General features: G+C 45.3%; 1 protein-coding gene across 1 annotated transcript in view; it reads left to right on the forward strand.

Moving 5' to 3' along the window:
• The first annotated feature begins 433 nt into the window (after positions 1-433).
• The window catches only part of GNA13 (G protein subunit alpha 13), a 36,591-nt gene continuing 17,527 nt past the window's right edge, over positions 434-19,497 (forward strand). Inside the window, exons 1-2 of the mRNA XM_090059918.1 lie at positions 434-787; positions 3,148-3,374. Of these exons, the coding sequence (XP_089916044.1) occupies positions 505-787; positions 3,148-3,374 (510 nt within the window). The 5' untranslated portion in view covers positions 434-504. The remainder of the gene's footprint in view (positions 788-3,147; positions 3,375-19,497) is intronic.

The following is a 19,497-nucleotide window of genomic DNA, read 5'->3' on the forward strand; positions in this document are numbered from 1 at the left end:
AACCAGGGCACATTTTGCAGGGACGCAGGTTGCACAGAACATTTTTTTCCCAAGTCTGATCAAAGATCTCGCCTTGACTCTGTCTGCCGAGGGCCTAGGTGGGGGATGGAACAAAAAAAGGATGCCAAACTCTAGAACTGAGATGATCACTTTTATTTAGACCTGTTGCGAGACCCACTTAAGGGATCATCTCTGCAGCAAGAGTGTTACGCTTTGGAGCACGTGCGCTACGGTACTTCGCACTGGGGTAGGACTACTCGGAGCAATGTGCTAAACCTTACCCGGTTTGTGGCCCGCGCGGCGTCACGTGGTGCGGAAAGAGCCAGTGTGCCGTCACGTGACGGGTGACGCGTGCCGGGGCGTGGCGGGGAGGGCGGTCAGGTGGTGGCGCGGCTCACGTGACGCGAGGGTGGCGCGGTCACGTGGCCCGGGCGGGCGCGCGGCGCATGCGCAGGCAGCGGGCGGCGGCTGCCGCTCCCTCCCTCGCTGGCAGTGCTGGCCAAGATGGCGGACTTCCTGCCGTCGCGCTCCGCGCTGTCGGGCTGCTTCCCCGGCTGCCTGCTGAGCAGCGGCGAGGCCGAACAGCAGCGCAAGTCCAAGGAGATCGACAAGTGCCTCAGCAAGGAGAAGACGTACGTGAAGCGCCTCGTCAAGATCCTGCTGCTGGGCGCGGGCGAGAGCGGCAAGTCCACCTTCCTCAAGCAGATGCGCATCATCCACGGGCAGGACTGGGACCGCGCGGCCCGCGAGGAGTTCCGCGCCACTATCTACAGCAACGTCATAAAAGGTGCGGTACCTCCGCCCCGCCCGGAGCAGCTCCCCTGGAGCCCGGGGGTGTGTGCGTGTGCGTGTGTGTGTGCCTGCGCCGGGGGGGGGCGGTCGGGAGACCCACACCTGTGCTAAGGGAGGTTCGGGTGTGCGCATACACAGATGCACGCATCCGCTGTAGACCCCTCAGTGCCTGTCCGTGTGTGCATGTGCGTGCGTTGTGTGTTGGGCCAAGTTGGAGGTGGATGGGGAGACCCACACCTAGACTAAGGCAGAGGTGTGTGTGTATTTGTGTACACACAGACACACACACACCTCTGCCATAGACCCGCCTCAGAGCCTGTATGTGCACCCCTGTGTGCACGCGTGCATGTTGTGTGCTGGGCCAAGTAGGAGGCGGGTGGGGAGCCTCACATCTCCTAGGCTGCAGCAGATGTACATGTGTGTATGTACGTATATGTACACACGCACACCCCTTTCTGCCTTAATCTAGGAGGTGAGGGTCTAAGGCGTGTGTGTGTGTGTCTGTGTGTATACGTACACTGCCCCCCCACATCTAGGCTGACCAAGGCAGGCATGTGTGTGTGTCTGTGTATACATACACCCTCCCCGCACACCTCCCAGAGTAACCAAGTCAGGGGTGTGTACACCTGCCTTACACCCATGTCTCCTAGACTAAGGTGTAGGTGTACATGTACATAATTACATGCATGCATACATGCATCTGCCTTAGTTTGGGAGGTGTGGGTCTTCCTGCCTGTTTCCTGCTTGGCCCCAGCACCCTCATGGCTGTTGCCTCGCCCCACCCCGCACCTCAGTCGCTGCCCTTGGAGCAGGGCGGGTCGACCTGATTTGGAAATCCCCAAGACACCTGAGATGGGTAGTGTCCAGCAGGGCCCTGGGGGCTGACATTTCACTCAGGTTGAGTGAAATGGAGGGTCATGGAGGCTTCAGTTGCCTTTGAGAGTGGGATTTGGGCTCCTAAATCACTCAGGCCCTTGGGAGTGCTTAGTTGGGCTGTCTCCCAAGGAGGGTTAGGGTTGCAGAAACTGCTGCTGTCTGCCGTTGTCTCTGTGGGGGAGGCAGCTGGAAGAGTTTGGCTATTAGGTTTAGGTAGTTAATGAAATTAAGAGCTTTTTAGAGCAGCCTTCTGATATCACCGTCAAATCTTGCCTTGCCAGTTGACAGGCAGAAAAGTTTTACCCCAGGGTTGATGGCCGGTTTTAGAAAACCAAGGTGTATCGTATGCTTTTTGATATTAAAAGTAACCATGTGTTAGGGGTATAGGTTGCAGCCATGTAGGGTGTAGCCATGTGTGTTAAACACTTCTTAGATTAAGAGATTTTGGTCCCATATACCTAGCTCTGGCCTTGATTCTTCATGCTGATTTTCCTCCCCCTATTTGGGCTTTAAGAGAAAATCTAATGGTAGTATTAGTTCACCATTCTCATGTAGATAGTAGAGGTACAGGGGGAAAAAAGCACAGATTTTCTCTTAAAGCCCAAGGTTGAGCGTTAAAGAGAGTTGTTGCTTTTTTCTTGGTATTTAGAGGAAAGACTCAGGAAGCTCTGTGCTTGTAATGGAACTCTTTCCATAATTAACTGTTGTGTGGATATCAGCAAATTGAGGTACCTTTTTGAAAGCATTTAATGCCGTATCAGTTGTATGCTACACAGTTTACCTTTGTTTCTGAAAACGAATATTGCCATCATCTTTTGGCAGAACTACCAAGTTTATTACAACATGTGAAAAGAAGGAAATGCCTTTAAGCAAGGTGGTAAACAGTTCACTGGATTCTGAAATAGTGTTTAGCATAGTTAATTTATATGCTTGAAATCTTGTATTCTTGCTAGGTGAACTAAACTGCCATAAACTCGTTCTCGAGTTCAAACAAAAGCATAGACTGTTTGCTAGCATCAGTTGTTTATTTTGTAGTTGAGAGTATCGTTTACTAACCTCAGTTTACATCATTAAAGGTAAAAGGATAACGCTTGTGAAGTGTATTTCACAAAACCACCATTTTAATTCTTGATGAGGACATTATTTTTCTTCTTTTCTTGCCCTTGTCACAAGCTAGATGTTTTTCCAGAATCTTGCATTAACAATCTCAGACGTATATAACTAATTTTCTCACTACAAATAACTGTAACTTCCATGTTACCTTAAAACGGAGCTTTAAAGCTATAATTTTAGCAATGTGAAGGCATCATATATGCTTAACTTCCTGTTGTGCCGTTAGTCCCATTAGCTTTACTGGGACTACACAGAATATGTCGAAAGTACATGTGTGTTTAAGTCTGTCTGGCTAAGGTCTAGTGTGATAAGTAGACATGGCAGATCTGGGAGAACACTAATTATGGCTCTTCCTTTTTATTAAAGGTGTGAGAGTCCTGGTAGATGCCAGAGAGAAACTTCACATTCCCTGGGGAGTTCCTGCCAACCAGAGTAATGGGGATATGATGATGGCTTTTGATACTCGGTCAGCCATGGTGGCACAAGGGATGGTGGAGACTCGGGTTTTTTTACAGTACCTTCCAGCAATACGAGCACTGTGGGCAGACAGTGGTATCCAGAACGCCTATGACAGACGCAGAGAATTCCAGCTGGTAAGACACCGTTTTCTTAGTATTGCTGTTCAAGATTGTAAAGCAGTGTTTCATTTTTCAGTGAAATATACTCTGTCTGTTTCTGAGGACCCTTAGACGTATCCTAACATTTTTAGCTCATGGAATTGCAGCCTGACAAGTTTTCATTTTAATGCTGTTAACAAGAAGAGTAAATCAAAATTAGCTTACCCATGAAGGAAATATTATTTCTGTTTTATCAGCAAGGGCACTGAGGTATAGACAGATTGTTTGCCCATTTTAATGAATTTTCTGTAGCAGACCTGGGATTTGATTCTAGATGGCTCTTTCTAGTGCCTTAACTAGAAATATGATCTTATTCTTTGCTGCTGGTTCACTGAAACTTGTAAAAATACTTTTCTCATTTTGCAGAAAAGGAAAGGAGGAAAGCATACTAATTAGGTTTTTTTTGTCCTCTGAGACTGTCGTCTTTAGTTTACCAGGTCTTAAAACCGTTCTTTTCTATTCCCATTTGTGCAGTTTTGCAGACATTCCCTGCATATACTTCCTGTTTCAATTTCATGTGAGTGCATTAATTTTCATGCAAGCAGATATCTTTTGCTGATGAAGGTCTCAGTGGTAGGTGTGAACTGTGGTTCAGTAGTTTGATTCTAGTGGGTAGGTGCTTTGTGTTATAGGTGAAAAGAAGCACCAGGTGATAGTCCCTTGAAAATTTCATATTAATGTAGTTGAGATGCAGGAGCTACAGAGATGATCAAGCTGTGCCTCAAAGTGCTCGAAACCCTTATCCCAGTTGAAAATGAAAACGTATGAGAAGAATAATATTAAGTTGGCATCCTAGAACCTGGGAGTTGCAGCTAAATATCAATTTTACATATATTTTCCCGAATGCCTTTCTTTCTCTCTAGATTGACTCTTATTGTGCTAGTTGGTTCACCCAGTGTTTCATAGCTAGTGCAGCTGTGGAGTCAGGTCTTCATTTGCAAAGACCTATATATTTGAGATTGTAGTGTATCATAATGTAATTCTACAAGAACTTTTGGTTTGTTCTGTTCCTTTATTGAATTTCAAGTATTTGGACATTCCTATTCTAGAAACATTTATGTAGGCTACCTGTACGCTGTTATGTTACTAGAGGGGGAGGGGGATTTTAGTAGTAGCTGCTGCTGCTTTTTTTTTTTCTTTCCAATGCTTTAAGTCTTAGCCGTATTTGACCTTTTCTGTCTTTGACACAAGCAGAGAGAGGGACACAAGTGCAGATTTCTATGGTTCTGGACTCTAGATTTCCCTGTTGGCACTAGCACATGAAGTGACTAGATGGAACTTTCCTCAACATAATCATACTGTGTGCTTTTAGAAGGAAAATTTAAGAATCCAGAATACTCCTTACTGCAAGCAGTCTAATTTTGGCTTCTTTTACTGGAGTGGATTTAGAGACAAGAACATATGTAAATCTGACAGTTTGTGGTTTTGTACCAAGTTTCTGGCGTGACTTTTCCTTCTCTCTTTATTTTTAAATTAGTTGCTTTTTTGTATGCATTGGTGCATAAAATTAAGCTCCAGTTTTGGATGTTGGAGCTCTCTGACCTTTGATTGTGGTTAAGTTGCACAGCTCTGCTCCTGTGATGGTATCTGGCGCGCAACATATTGTTAAATCTGCCACTGTTCAGCTAGGCTGTTACATTGACTTGTTGCATTGTACAGGAGTAGCAAAGACTTGCTTTTTGACCTTTCTGTAGTAGGCCAAGCTCAGTGTTCTGTTCTTAAATTGACTTCTGCTTGCAGGTAATCTCTGCAAGTTTTTGTTAATTTGGATTGTATTATGAGACTTAAAAATAGCATTTGTGTTAGTTGGAGATCTGAACAATAGACCACAATGTCCCCTCTTGGTCTGTTGTGTACTATTGTGGAAATGTACACTGACTTAAAATAGTTTGTGTAAATACCCTTTATAAATTATGTATTTGCCGTTAGGCTCAAATGACTTCCAGAGAATGTAAATCAAGTAAGTATTTGGGCAGGCTGTGGACTGACCAGCCCTCCAGCAAGTCTACACAAAACTAATTCCTGGCAAGACTAATTCCTACATAAGACTAAAACCTTTTGCCCTGTACATTAGTAAGCTGCGGGAGTGCATTTGGGTATTACTCTAGATGCTGTCTAGCACTTTCCTTCTCCATTACCCCTGTGTCTTGCTTGGGGCATTGACAAGCATGGTCTGATGGCGGGTGTGGCCTGTATGCAGTTTCATTTTGAATAAGAGCCAGAGTCCATGTGTTCAGCTTCAACAGCAAGACTGTTTTAACTGTCCCTGCGTTAGAATCCCTTCCACGCTCCATGCAAATGACCATCTGTCTAAGAGACCAACTTTGGCAGAAATCAAAATATTTGCAAAGATACTTTCAACTGTTACTCGTCTAACTATCAAACTGTATCTGCCGATCAGTTTTAGAAACTGCTTTGACTTAAGACTTGAGTTTAAATTTTTGTTTATACTTGAATTGCTTTTTGCCAGAGTCCTTGCAAAATCTCAGCACAAACTATTTATGCCAAGTTGTAAACATGTGAAAACTTTGTCAGATGATGTCATTGTGTTGAGCGCAAACAGCGTAGTCAGTATGACCAATGCATAAGACGTGGTTCTTGCCTCTATGAGCTTCCAGTCTAGGTCAAGCTGATGGATGAAGGGATGCCCCTGTTACAACAATATTTTTGCTGTTGTTGCTATAAATAAATAAATAAAGAAAGAAAATTTAAAAAATTGTGAAAATATATTTTCAGATAGGCTTGACTAGTGGAAGAAATGGGTTGAACATGTGGTATGAAGTCAATGGGGGGGAAAAATCAGGTTGTATAGGAGGGAGTCTTGGGAGTAGCTAAGTCAGTAAGAGGAAGACCTTGCAGGACGAAATGAGTTATCAAGTCTTTGTATAAGGACTAGAAATTTTAAATCAAGGAGTGAGTGCAAGAAAAATGTGGTGTCAGGTTGGAAGCTGAATTAGATATGATGACTGCTGTATTGCAGGGCAGGGTGGCAGTGTTAGAAGAGATGGTGTTTGGTGCTGAGGCAATGACTGTATTTGGTGAAAGTCTGGAGGGAAAGGAGAACAGAAGCAAAAGATGGGAAATAAACACTGAGGTTGAGCCTGGTAGAAAAAACATTGTGACAGTGTTATGGTCAAATGCAAGCTGTGGCGTAGTTTGAGGTGGTGGAGGGATAGTAGCCTGGTGGAAATATGGCAAGTGTAGGGGGTTGAGACATTGGATAGAAGAAGGGTTAGATGCGTAAATACCACGTGCTTATGCTCCATTGTAAACTGTAAGCCATAGGAGTGGGTGAAGTTTATGTACAGTGGCAGAAGGGAACAGGTTGGGAATGGAAGAATTTGCAGCATATGTGCAAGGAGAAGAAGTTTCCTACTGAAAGAATGAAATGCGTTCCTGTAAGCTAAGAAGGACAGAATGGTTGGGTTTGGTCACAGAAAAGATGGAAGGTGAGATGTCACTTAAAGCTGCCTCTGAATTTTAGGCACAACTGTGTGAACTGAGGATGGTACTGAGGGAGTGAGGAATGAACTTAATCTTAATTTTACCAGTGCTCTAGCAGGATGCTATGGCTTGGTGGCTTTGTAGCATAGACTGGTGGCTCTTGGTGGCAGGGTTACTGCTTTCAACCGAGCAAGGAACTGCTGACTGGGAATTCTTAATTCTGTTATGAATTTGTGAAGTCAATGACCTCTGTGTCTCCAGCTGTAAAATAAGGGTGTTACTTGTCTGCCTTGTGATGATGTGTACGGAGATTCATTAGTTAACACATAAGCTGCTCTTTGACGATGAAAGAGCTGTACAAAGCTAATACAATATTTGGCACTTGATACTTTTTCTACTGCCTAATAGTATAAGCCTTCAAACAAACGTTATTACAAACCAATTAAGACTGTTTGAGCCTTAATCCTCCTAACAAAGCTCTGAAGCCAGAGAAGCCCTAGTTAGTTGCAAGGAATAGCTGAAGAGTTCACCACCATGACTTTTTCATCGTCACGTCAAGTTGCCCATCTCTACAGCTGTCCTGTGGCCACCTGCCTCTTCTCAGATCATTGACTGACAACAGCATGAGTTAGGAAGAAAACCCACCCTTTCCCATCTTGTTCCATTGCATAACAGATTCTGCAAACCGTCAGCCCAGCAGTCCTTCCTTCAGCCCAGCTCAGTTAACCGTGCGATCAGCTGAGAACCTGTGCCAGACACGCCAACCATCAGCTTTAATGCAGCACAGGGGCGACCCGACATTCCAGTCTGGCAGAAAAACCTCTACTTGAAACCGCTCCACGTGCTGGAGTGAAATTTGCCCTATCTTGTGTGAAGGGGGAGGGAGGAAGTGTGTGTGTGTTTTGTGGGTGAGGTAATGTGGAGAAGGCAAAATCATAGCGGTAGCCCATAAGGGAGGGCTGACAGTTTAACTAGGGATTTCCTGGCTTTTATGTTTGCGTTGGTGGAATAGTCACTGGTACCATTTTAACTGTTTGCTGTTTTCTTTGGGGCTTACTTCAAGGTATTGGCAGCTGAAGAGGAAATACCTAGTGCCAGAGAGTAGGGCATTAGGCGGAGGGAGAGGTGAGAGCAAACCTCTGCATTTCAGTAGCAGGCTGGGGGAGAGCTTGCCTCCAGCACAGCCAGTGGAGACATGTTTTTGAAGCAAGCTCTTGATGCAGGTATGCTTGTAGGAGTATTCCACTCTTCTGAAAGAGAAGTGGGAGCAAGCTGAGAACTAAATTTCTCACTTTTGTGATGGCTACATATTTATGTTAAAGGGGTTGGAAGAGCTAAAGAAACTGTTTTGAATGGATCTAACCATTTGGTTCCAAGCCTTGGCACAGCGTGTGGTTCTCACCAATGTACTCACCATATCTAGTTATCAGTTTATCAGCTCAGAAATCTGGAGCTAGCCTACTTTTGCTGTTGTTGAGTTACAGACCTCAAACTTGTTGAAGACTAATCAGCTACAAATGCATGGACCCAGCAACACGCCCCTCCCCCCCCCAATGGAGTCACTAGTTACAGAAGACTGCAGTCCGAATGGAAACTGCTGGACATACATTTTGCTCCTGGATTCGTGAGTACTTGTGAGACATTGTTTGCCAGTGCTAGATCAGATTATAGAAGACAGGAAAAGGCGTGTTCAGTAAGATTCTTTACTGATGGCTTTGCTGCAGTTTTTCTTTTTCTCTGACTGTTGTGAAGAGGAGTTTGTGGACTAGCGTCCTCATATTTGCATGATTCCACTTGCAGTAATGCTTCACCTTCTCACCAGTAGTCCTAGACTGCTGTTCAGCCCATCTGAATTGCACTTCTTCAGCTCAGTACAGGCAACCTCCACTTAGCGCTCTTAACTGGTTCCGGAAAAAATGAGTGCTGAGTGAAACAGCGTCAAGTGAAACCCATTTCCATTGGATTTAATGTAAATAAATATAATTAGTTCTGCACAACATGCTGGCCCAGACCCCACGCAGCAGAGCTCCAGCTGGCCCAAGGGAAGCAGCGGGGCCACCCGCACCCCGCTCCACCCAGCGGACGTTCCTTCCAGGGCACCCGACACTGGGACTATCTGCCGGTGCCGGACTGCCGGAGGCTCAGGCCAGTGTCCGTGCCCTGCAGGTGAGTGCGTGACCGGAACAGGGCACAGGCTGCAACCAGAGGGAGGGGTTCTGCAGGCTCAGCCCCACTGCGGCCTAGGGCGGGGGACAATGCGCACGTGTCCTGCCAGTCTTGACTTCGTGCTCCCGCTGCCCACCTGCCCTCCCTCCCCTTTTCTCACCACCACTGCTCCTCCCTGCTGGCTCCAGCACCACAGGCAGGAGCAAACCCCACTCTCCTGGCACCCTGCCCTGGGCTCCCGCTGGCTGTTGCTCGCCTCTTCGCTTGCTGCCACTGCTGCTTCTCCCCAGCCCCGCACTGAGCGTTATAATGAAATGCCCTGCGTGCTAAATGAAACCAGGTACGTATTTTAAGTGAGCACTATAGCGAAACCGCAGTAAGCAAAACCGCGTTAAGAGGGGGTTGCCTGTATAGTGATTCAGATTTACTGACGTTTGTCTTGGGAGGGAGTGATCCTCATAACAGCTATTAAGGGGAGCCACCAGCGTGTTCTTAATAACTGTTAGTAGCTGGTTTCTGTGGGGCAGGTTTGGTCTGGGGTTTTGTAGTGAAATAACCTACTGGCTGCAAGGTATTAGTCTGATGTCAGACCAAACAAACACCCAGGAGCTAACCAGAAAAGACTGCTAGGGGTTGCTCACATTTGAAAACAATATACAAAGTTTTTGGCTTTGAGAAGAAAAGCAGAGGCTTGAACAAGTGCGAGAAGAGCATTGCTATCTTGTCTGTGCCTTGTCGGAGGTGTTCCACAAGCAAGAACGTGTGGTAGCACCTCCCATGGCAGCTGAACCTCGGGAACAGTCTGGGGCAGTGGTGCCTGTTGGGACTGCACGCTGGAGTCACTGTAACACTGCTGATTTGGAGCCAGTGGCACATTTCCACAGTAGGACTATGAAGCCCCTACCTCAGAGCTGTTACCTCCTGCTGTTGGCTCTTGTGTAGCTCTTGTGATTACTGAAAACTTAATTAGAGACCGTGAGGTTTCTTTGTTCCCCAAAAGTGGCTTCTAGGCATTGGGGTGTCCCATGCTACCTCCTCATCCTGATTTGCAGGATTGAATATTCTGTTCTTTTGCTGGAGCTGAGCTGCTTTTCTGCTAGGGGCTGTTTGAATGTGTATGGCAGGTCTGGGAAACCTTTCACAGATGCACATGTTTAGGGATGTTATTTTTTTCTATATTGAGAACAACCAGTCAGATCTTTAGGCTACCAGTTAAACGTAAGCAGTCGTCATCTGGGCTGACAGTTAATGATTCTGTGTTCTCTGCTACATTTCAACAGTTGTCATATTTAAGATTAGCTATTTTGGATATTTCATGAGATTCCTGTATTAAAAAAACCCAGACACTTCCTGGCTTATGGTGAAACAAAATGGGTTTTTTTCTGGGGTTCTCCAGCCCAAGGAACTCTGCCAGACCTTGAGTGAAGGTCTCACATGTGCAGAGAGCATGACTCACCCTCCATGTCACCTGCTGTGTCATCCCTGTGCCCAGGAGAAAAGGAGCTGCCAGTGATCATGCTCCCGTATTTTTGGGGAGAAGTAATGTGGTATGTTTCAGAGCTTGAAGGGACTCAGATCTTGAGAATTTGCATGCATCTTCGTTACCCAGAAACAAAATCATGGTGACTCAAGAGCAAATGAAATATTCGTAGTACTTGGACTAAGTGTTAAGTATGTGAAGAAACCTGAATTCCTAAATTCTTGGCCTCTTGCCAGAAAATATTCCCAGTTCTGCTAGTCTTCATTTTAAGATGCACAGAAGTGATTGTGGGTACCTCTGATTATAGCCATTTCACCTCTTTGTTTATACAACCCTTTCCGGTAGTTTAATGTAAGAGCCAACTTGATCCCTTTCTAGAACAGGACCTAGCTTCTCTTTCTCTCCTCACTCTTGAGTTCTTTAGTAACTACTTCTTGGGACTTCACTCCTTCCTTATCCAGTATTCTTTCTTCCTGCCTCGTTGCTTTGAATCTCTTTGTAATATGTCATTGCCCATTGATCTCCTAGTGCCAGTTGCTTTCAGTTGGATTGTAGAGTGCTGTTTTGAGCTATTTTTTTTCCCCAGCGATGGAAACTGGGGTGGCCAACCTGCAGCACAGGTGTCAAGTGGCAGAGGCAGTCTGGGTGTTTGACCATGTGGGTGATCTCGGGAAGGAAACAGGCAGCACAATGGCAGATCAGGCAGGGGAAGGGAATTGAAATGGTGCTTAGGGAAGTCACAGGGCTAATTTGTGGCACGCCTACCAAAAAAAGTTTTCTCTTACTGGCATAAAGTCAGCTTTATGGTGCAAGTCAGGTTAGTATTCTCTGCAGGCAGCTGAGGTGTGATCGTGGCATTCTCTGTTTCTACCGTGTCTTGTGGTTGCCTCACCAGTGGTGTGAAGTTTGGTGTTTTGTGCATCTACACCCTGTCGCTAGGTTTCCTTTTGATGCATAGAACTGAACCTGCTTTAAAGGACATCTGATAAAATGGTTCAGACACAATCATTCCTAGATTTCAGAGTCAGTATTTTGTGGATAAGTACTATGGAGTGGTGTTTGTGCACTTGATGGCCTGCATTCTTTCCAGCCAGGATCATTAAACTTCATGCATTTACTTCCACATGCACACGTGGTAGATTTATGCAGCTTTTAAGCAAAGAATATCTGAAATAGAACCCGCCTGCATGCTACAGAGCTAATAAACTCTCAGATACATGGTACTGGTTTCCAGTGATACTGTATTTTGCAAATTAAGACAGATTTTTAATCATGATTCTGCTTTTGATAAGCAGTGAGCTGTTGAGGAAGTCACTTGATCAGCATGTGGTATTTAGCTTTCTTAATATTTTAATATGAAAGAATGAGAAGTGCCAAGTATTATTCAAAGGCTTGGCTCTTGTAAGTCTTGTTAAATATGACAGCAGACGAAGTGCAGCCGTCCTGCTGAATATACCAAAATACACCTGTGCAGTATTATTGGAACTTTCATTACTAAAAAAGAGCTTCTTCAGAGTCTCTGTTAGGTAAAGATGTAAGTAGGCATTTTCCAGAGTTCCTAGATGACCTCTGCCATGAACTGTGACGGCTGCATCCACTGTTGATAATGATTCACATATTGGAGTGGCTTTCCCCATCTGCCACTTGCCATGTACTACTGTGTGAGATTTTGGCAAAATCCAGAGAGAAACCATTAACTTGTTTGTCATTAATATAGAAGGCTGCGCTTGTTCATGTTTGTAGATCTGTCTTGTGGGATTTTTTTTTCAGTATTAAAAGACTTCATGGGGCTCTTGAGTCTAGCAGTTCCCAGTCTGAAAGAAAGCCTTGCATTCATCGCCAGCTTTGAAGTGATGACCCGGACATGCTAGCAACAGCCATTACTTTTTGGGTGTGTATGTGAAAGGCTTTGGCTTCTGTCCAGTTCAGCTGGTATTGGTTTCAGGAGACGCATTGGACTGGACAAATATGGAGCAAGCACCATTCACATTTGTATAGTTGTTTAATCTATGGTGGGGCCAACAAGACAGTGCTGAGTGGTTAGGGAAAGCTTGCCCTGCTGCTGACTTCTGAATCTGCCACATGGATAAATGACTTGGGGGCTGTTAAGTGTACACTTGCTCTCTTGTTCTCTGGGAAACTCTGGGGTCCACAGGCTACTGCTAGCTGCATGTATTTTTGAATACCGTTTGTAGACCCAAACTTGAACATTGTGCCCAGTTTTAGTTAAACTGGTCCATGTTTGCTCTGTAATGCTTGACTAGAACCAGCAGAGCAGTAGGAAGCTCTATCAAGCAACTTCCTCAGCCTTCAAAGCTAGCGGGAGAAACTGCAAGCACAGCTGCAGTAAGCGACCTTACTGCATCGTCTACAGAGAGAGACAGCAGTGGAAGTGCTGTGCTTGTCTGTGATGGCATAGGACCTGCTATGTTGCTGAATAGTCAGGTTTCCTCAAGCAGGATGTCTCTGATAATTATAGTTTCCATTCGCTCATCTTTTGATTGGTAGGTTGTGAAAGTGTCTGGGTGTCGGGCTGGAGATGAAGGTGATGATCCAACACTTGTGCTTTTATTGTTAGAATCACTGTCCTGCTCAGAAGTTAACAGTTGATATCTTGTATGGTACCCTTTAACGTTAGTCCTTGGTCTTCAGCTGGAGTCTGCTTCCCACTGGTATTGGAAAGGAGGGTTGGGGAGAGGATCTGTGGAATGCGTCCTGTTACGGCAAATGCAAACAGTTTTAATATGTACTTGAACCAAAACTCATTATTAGTGAAGAGTTGAAGTCAGGAATTTAGAGTGTTTGTGCTTCTACACTAAATGTACTAAATGATAAGAAATCAAACCTTTGCTCTGATCCCTGGCCTAGACTTCTAAAAGGCTTTTGATTTAGTATCCCACAATATCCTTGTGGGAAAACCGGAAGATTGTGGGCTCAGCTGCTCAACAGTTCAGTGGGTAGGAAACTGGCTACATACAGGGTGGAACCCAGAGTTCTCGTGCATGGATCTGTGTCGTCCTGGTGCGAAGTGGCCAGTGGTGTCCGTGCTTAGATCCGTGCATTTCAACATCTTTATCAGTGATTTGGATGGGGGAGTGAAAAGCTCGCTGGCCAAGTGTGTGGACATCGGAAGATAGGTTGCAGATACAGGCTCAGGAGTTGAGCAGACCAGAACCACCGTATGAATGCGAGGCGGTGGTCAGCAGGGCAAACAACATGCTGGCATTGCATCAACCAGTGCATCTCGTGTAAAACTAAGGAAGTGACACTCCTGCTGTACTTGGCACTGGTGAGACCGCAGTTGGAGTACTGTGTCCAGTTCTGGGCACCACACTTCAATAAGGATGTGGAAAACCTTGAGAGGGTCCAGAAAAGAGCCAGCGATATGATCCGGGACTTGCAAGGCAAGCCATACAAGGAAAGGCTGGTGGACCTGGGCCTCTCTAGCCTACAGAAGAGAAGGTTGAGAGGGGACCTGGTAGTGGTTTACCGCTATATCAGAGGAGTGCATCAGGAGCTCAGTGAACAACTGTTCAATAGGGCACCCCCAGGGAAGACCAGGACCAGTGGATACAAACTCCTGGAAGGCCACTTCAGGCTTAATACCAGGAAAAACTCCTTCACAGTTAAGGTGTCCAGACTGGAATAAACTCTCCAGGGGTTGTTCAGTCACCTACCCTGGAGGTATTCAAGAGGAGACTAGACAGTCGCCTCCCTGGGGTCACCCAACCCCAGTTATCTTCCTGCCTAGAGCAGGGGGGCTGGACCCGATGATCTGCAAGGTCCCTTCCAGCCCCTAACAATCTATGAATAAATGTTTTATTAAGTATCCAACACTTGGCCTATGCAATAAATGCTTGTTTAATTACATTAAATATTATGAACAAAAGTATTTGTAACTTGCCCTACTTAAGTTCAGCAGGCCCCTGCTAGGCACAAACAGTGTCTAGGAGAAGTTTAAAAAGGAATCCCCCCCCCCAAAATTTGGCCTTTAGGGTTTTTCCATATGGTATATATTAGTAGTGGGGCCCTAAATTTATGAAATGGTCCTTTATTTGTGTGGTGGTTTACTGCCTAGCATACTACATTACACTTGTTAATTTTTGCACTTGATTTGGTTCACTGTTTCTAAGGAAATGGGTCAGCTTTGGAAGTGTTTTACTGCTCTTTGCAACCTTTCCAGCTAGTACTTAACTGCTGCACTTCTGGTGCAGCCAGTTCCATGTTTCACATGAGCACTTGCCCTGCTTTCAGGGCACTTGAGAGAGACAGCTAGGCTCTGTATGACCCGGCTACATTTGGAGGCAATCATAGTTCCAAATGAGGAATGATGGACTTGCAGATTTGCTGTTTCATTTAGATTCAGTGTGGTTTGAGCTGCAAACACATGAAGTCATGGAGCCAGTGGGTCAGGGCACTAAGAGAGGAGCAAATGTTTACAGTCTACTGGTTCCAGTCTGTTTTACACACAAAACTTCTGAAGTTTAGAGATGTTCTCAGAGAGTAAATAGTAACTGGGAGGGTGCTGTTTGGTTTTGGTCAGTACATGCTCCCTGGTCGCTTTATGCTCCCGAGTTTTTTCTGTAGTATCCTGGTCCTGTCCTTGAGCAGGAGTCCCAGCTACTTGTAAGCACCCAGGGGCAAATATTCTAGATCTAGGGGCAAATATTTGCTGAGAGAGAGAAGATTGAAGAAACCTCTGCAGTAAGAAGATGCATCTCTTATCATGAGCTCATGAATATTGCATGCTCTGGCGTTGCAGGGCCTATGCACACAATGTTTCCTGCTTACTGCATTTCCTGGGCTGACTTTAAACACTTGGAAGAGCCTGGAACGGTCAGAGTCCGCCTTGCCGTTGGAAGCAGTGCTGTGTTATAAATCTGCTGGAGCTGTGGTGGTGGTGTAAAATCCTTATTTTTAGTTCAGCTGAAATGTTTTCTTTGGGCTCAGTTGACTTGTTAGCTGTTTGCATTGTCAGCCAGCATTGTTAGGCAAGTGCAGATCTGCACAACTCAAGAGCTGCATTGTTTAGTCTTCAACACCCTGGATGGTGCATCTTGGGTTTGGGTCACACACGGGTGAGCGTCTCTAGTTGCTAATGACGAAAAGGTGTGGCGTTTGTGAGAAAAGTGTCCTGTTCATGGGAGAACCATGCCTGTCCGCACCCTATAGCGGTGGGGAGTTTTTGGTTTTCCCAGTTTGATAGCAGTGATTCTAAAGAATGTGTACCGGGCCTGGCAAATAATTAACAAGACTGAGGAAAACTGCAGAGAACATACATCTATACATTTCTTGCCTTTTATTAGGAGAATAAGTCAAACTGGAAAATCTTGCTGTGTTTATAGAAGGGTAGGTCCGTGGATTTGAATCCTGCCTAGTACTGAACCTGCTTCTATTTCTTGATCATAGTACTGTACTATGGGGTTAACTGGAGCAGATTTGAAGCTGTTTGAGAGGTTTGCCAAATTTAAAACAAGTTACTGATTTGAAAGGGCAGTGCAAAATCAGCTTTAAGGTATAAATAACAGCCTAACGCTCCTAGGAGAAATCCAGTGCTTTCTTCAAAAAGTGTTTAGTTTAGCATCACTTATGTGGCCACCACCGCCTCCCATTTACAATTGTTTGGACTTCTTCATGGCAACCACAGTAGGTGGCTCTGTAGAAAAGCAATACATGGACTCCTTGCTGGGTGTTTTCAGTGGAACCACTTGAAACAGGGAAGGGTGTGGAAAATGCATCCTCCGCGTTTGTCCTCCTGCATTGGTCCTGTGGATTAATCAGATGCTCCAGCTCAGTGGGGGGCAATTTTTTTTTCCTGGTGTGCCACAGATTGGCCCTGCACTCTTGCCAAATGCCGCTCTGATCCCCTTCTCTTGGCTTTTCTGTTCCTTGCGCTGTCTCACTGCTGCCTGTCCCCTTCCTTGGATGCCTTGTGCCACGCCAGGAGGCTGCCTGTGTCACTTATGGCATGCGTGCTACAGGGTGGCCACCCCTGCTCTAGCAAATGCGGAATGAAAACCTAATGTGATAGGAGGGTGGTTCTTACTGCCGTTATGCAAAATGTTAAATATACACGTCATGCTTGATTCCTTTCCCTTGTCGGCTGTACTGGTAAGCAGCAGCAAAAAAAAGTCTTGTTTTTTAATAGAAAATTAGTGGAGTGGTTGAATTGCATGCCCTGTGTGTGTTTTTTTTTGTTGTTTTTTTTTTAAGTCCAAATGACTCTCTTTGAATTCTGAGAACCAGTGCAAAAACACCAGCTAGTTTCTGTATGACTTCTGTAGCATGGTGCTTCTCATCTTTTTTAGACTAAGGATATGCCTCTGAAAATGGCAGCTCTTAGTTTTCATTCATATTTTTACTACAGAAAAATAATAGAGGAACTATTCTGCTCTATTAGAATAGATCACTAGAACTCAGCAACACACCGATTCCTGCAAAATCTCTGGGTTTATCTTGTGTATCCTGTTTGCATGCCGAACAGCGCCAATATGGTGTGGCATCTCCTGGCACCCTTAAAAGGATCTCATGGCTTACTAGGTGAGAATCACTGCTTTAGCAGGTACCAAGTGTTGAGCCTAATCTACATGATTGTATTGCTTTAACTAGTCACGTTGGGACTCCTTTCTCTTAAGGGGACTGTAAACTGTAACTACCCAACTGTTTTGTAGTAAAATACCTGCTAAGTCTAAAGCTTATCTTTGTTTCAAGGGGAGACATTAAGATGGGAGTTCTGTCAAATTGCCGTGGAGAGGCTAGAAGTGAAATCTATTCCTGCATGAGGCAGCTCTGTTTGGGTTTGGCTCTTTTCAAAGCCTCTTGAGCTGCGCACAGGAAGTGCTAAAAAGAGGAAATAGGATAACGTTTTGAGAAGAAGTAGGATGAGCTGTGACGCATTTCTCTGTGACATGCTTAACAGGGGAAAAGTGTTTTGCACCCTCATCTATGTAAACAGATGTAGTCTGTAACTGTAGTTCTCCTGTCGGGTAGAAAGCTGTCGCCAGTCTTGAAAGTTAGAATTTGCCAGAAACAGCTGATGCAATAGACTGACACCGGTCAGACCGAAGCGCTGGTGAGGCCTCATCTGGAGTGCTGTGTCCAGTTTCGGGCCCTACGCTTTGAGCAGCATAAAGAGTTCAGCGCAGAGACAAAAATGATTAGAGGCCTGGGAAGTGTGACTAATGAGGAAAGGCGGGATAGACTAGGATTATTTAGTCTGGAGAAGAGAAGTCGGGGCGGCAGGTTTGCTAAGCCTTCAAATACCTGAAGGGTGATAACAGAGAGGATGGAGATGGCCATTTCTCTCTTGCTGTTAGGGACAGGGTGAGGGTCAATGGCTTCAAGCTGCAGTAGATGAAATTTTAGCTGGGACATCAGGAAGAGCTTTCTATGACAGTGGTCAGGCACTGGAACAGGCTACCTAGTGATGATGTGGACTCTCCATCCCTGGATGTTTTCAAGAGCAGATTGGACATGGGCTGGTGTCGGTGAGATAGTCCTGCCTTGAGCAGGGGGCTGGACTAGCCTTACTTTCCTATCATCTTAACAGAACTGTGCAAGAATGATGGATTTAGGTTTTTTTATACCCAAACTTGATGCACAGCAAGAATGTTTGAGATGCTTTTAAGTCACCTTGGATAAATGACCTTTTGGCTACTGCTACCACAGTTTCACCCCTGTTTTGAGAGATTCTTGAATGGGTTTAACACTTCTGTTGATTGTGCAAGGGTTATGGTGCTGGTATTTCCTTCGGTGCTGTGGCACAGTGAAGAAAGACCCTTTATGTATGCATCTGAGATTCTGGTGATAAGATCCTTGGAGATCCTGTTCTTTGCTTCAACACCGGCAAAAACAGAAGACTTGGAGTTGGGGGAAGTCTTTTGTCACAGACTTGTGTGATGTTGGGCAAGTTACTTAACCTGTCTCAGTTCCCTGGACAAATATCAGTCTCCGCTATGCTCAGAGCTCCAGGGTGAAATGAGTACACAGTTTTGTTCTGCTGATGGTTACATCTGGAAAAGGGTAATAAAAATGTACAAATGGTGTATGCATGCGGGAGGAATCCTCCCCTATAGAGAGTTGGGAGGCATGAATCAATAGGAGTTAGCTAATAAATCCCTGGCAACCAAATGAGGGCTTCCAAGATGGATTTCTGGCTGAAACATGAAGCCAGTGAACAAGCGGTAGGGCCACTGTCTCACCAGCCCCTCTAAAGTTTATGGGTTCAGGAATGCCACAAAGATGCGGTTTCTGGAGTCGGGGCACTGTACAAACATGGCTGCTGAGGATTCAGGGTCAGCGTTCAAGGGGTAACCCAACTGGGAGAAGGATGCAAGGGGGTTGTTAGTCAAGGCAACGCCAAGCCACAATTCTTGACTTTGGTCTGGTGCTCGAGATGTTCATCTTGACTCCAAGTGGTCTGAGCTGGCCCGGTTTTCTTGTTGAGGCTCCAGAGTGCTCCAGCTGTTCCTCTGGTGGCAGCTGTGTTGCTTCACGATCATTCTGCTGTGAAACGACTTTTGTGTGTTTAGGGAAATGAAAGTTAAAGGGTCCTTGGCTTACAAAACCCACACCTATGGCTTTAGCTGAACAAACATCGAGTGACCAAAAGCATGTATAATTAAACCAGAGCACTGAGGATTATGAAGGTCTTGGCATGCTGCAGAATTTTAGGACCCTGTTTAACTTTCTCCCAAATCCTGTTTGTAACTAGTTTATTTAGGTTTTTTCCCTTCATTGATGCCGTTTATTCTGCACTGCCTGTCGCAGATGCATTCAGTCCAGAGTTCCCAGCTCACCTGTGGCTTGTAGTGCTGGCTTGGGCTCATCTTTTCCTCACTCCTTTCTTAAGAAAAGTACAAAGTTTTTCAGGTTCCTTGCCTTCATTTCTACTTTTGAAGGGGAAAAGTATCTTAGTGTTGTGTGGGTTCCTGGGATTCCAAACACTGGAAACCTAGAAATGCCAAACGATGCCCTGATCTGTTGTCCTCTTGCCAGGACAAGGATTTC

The sequence above is a fragment of the Crocodylus siamensis genome, chromosome 8 (genome assembly GCF_052110815.1).
Source record: "Crocodylus siamensis isolate JL-2025a chromosome 8, ASM5211081v1, whole genome shotgun sequence".
Lineage (NCBI taxonomy): Eukaryota > Metazoa > Chordata > Crocodylia > Crocodylidae > Crocodylus > Crocodylus siamensis.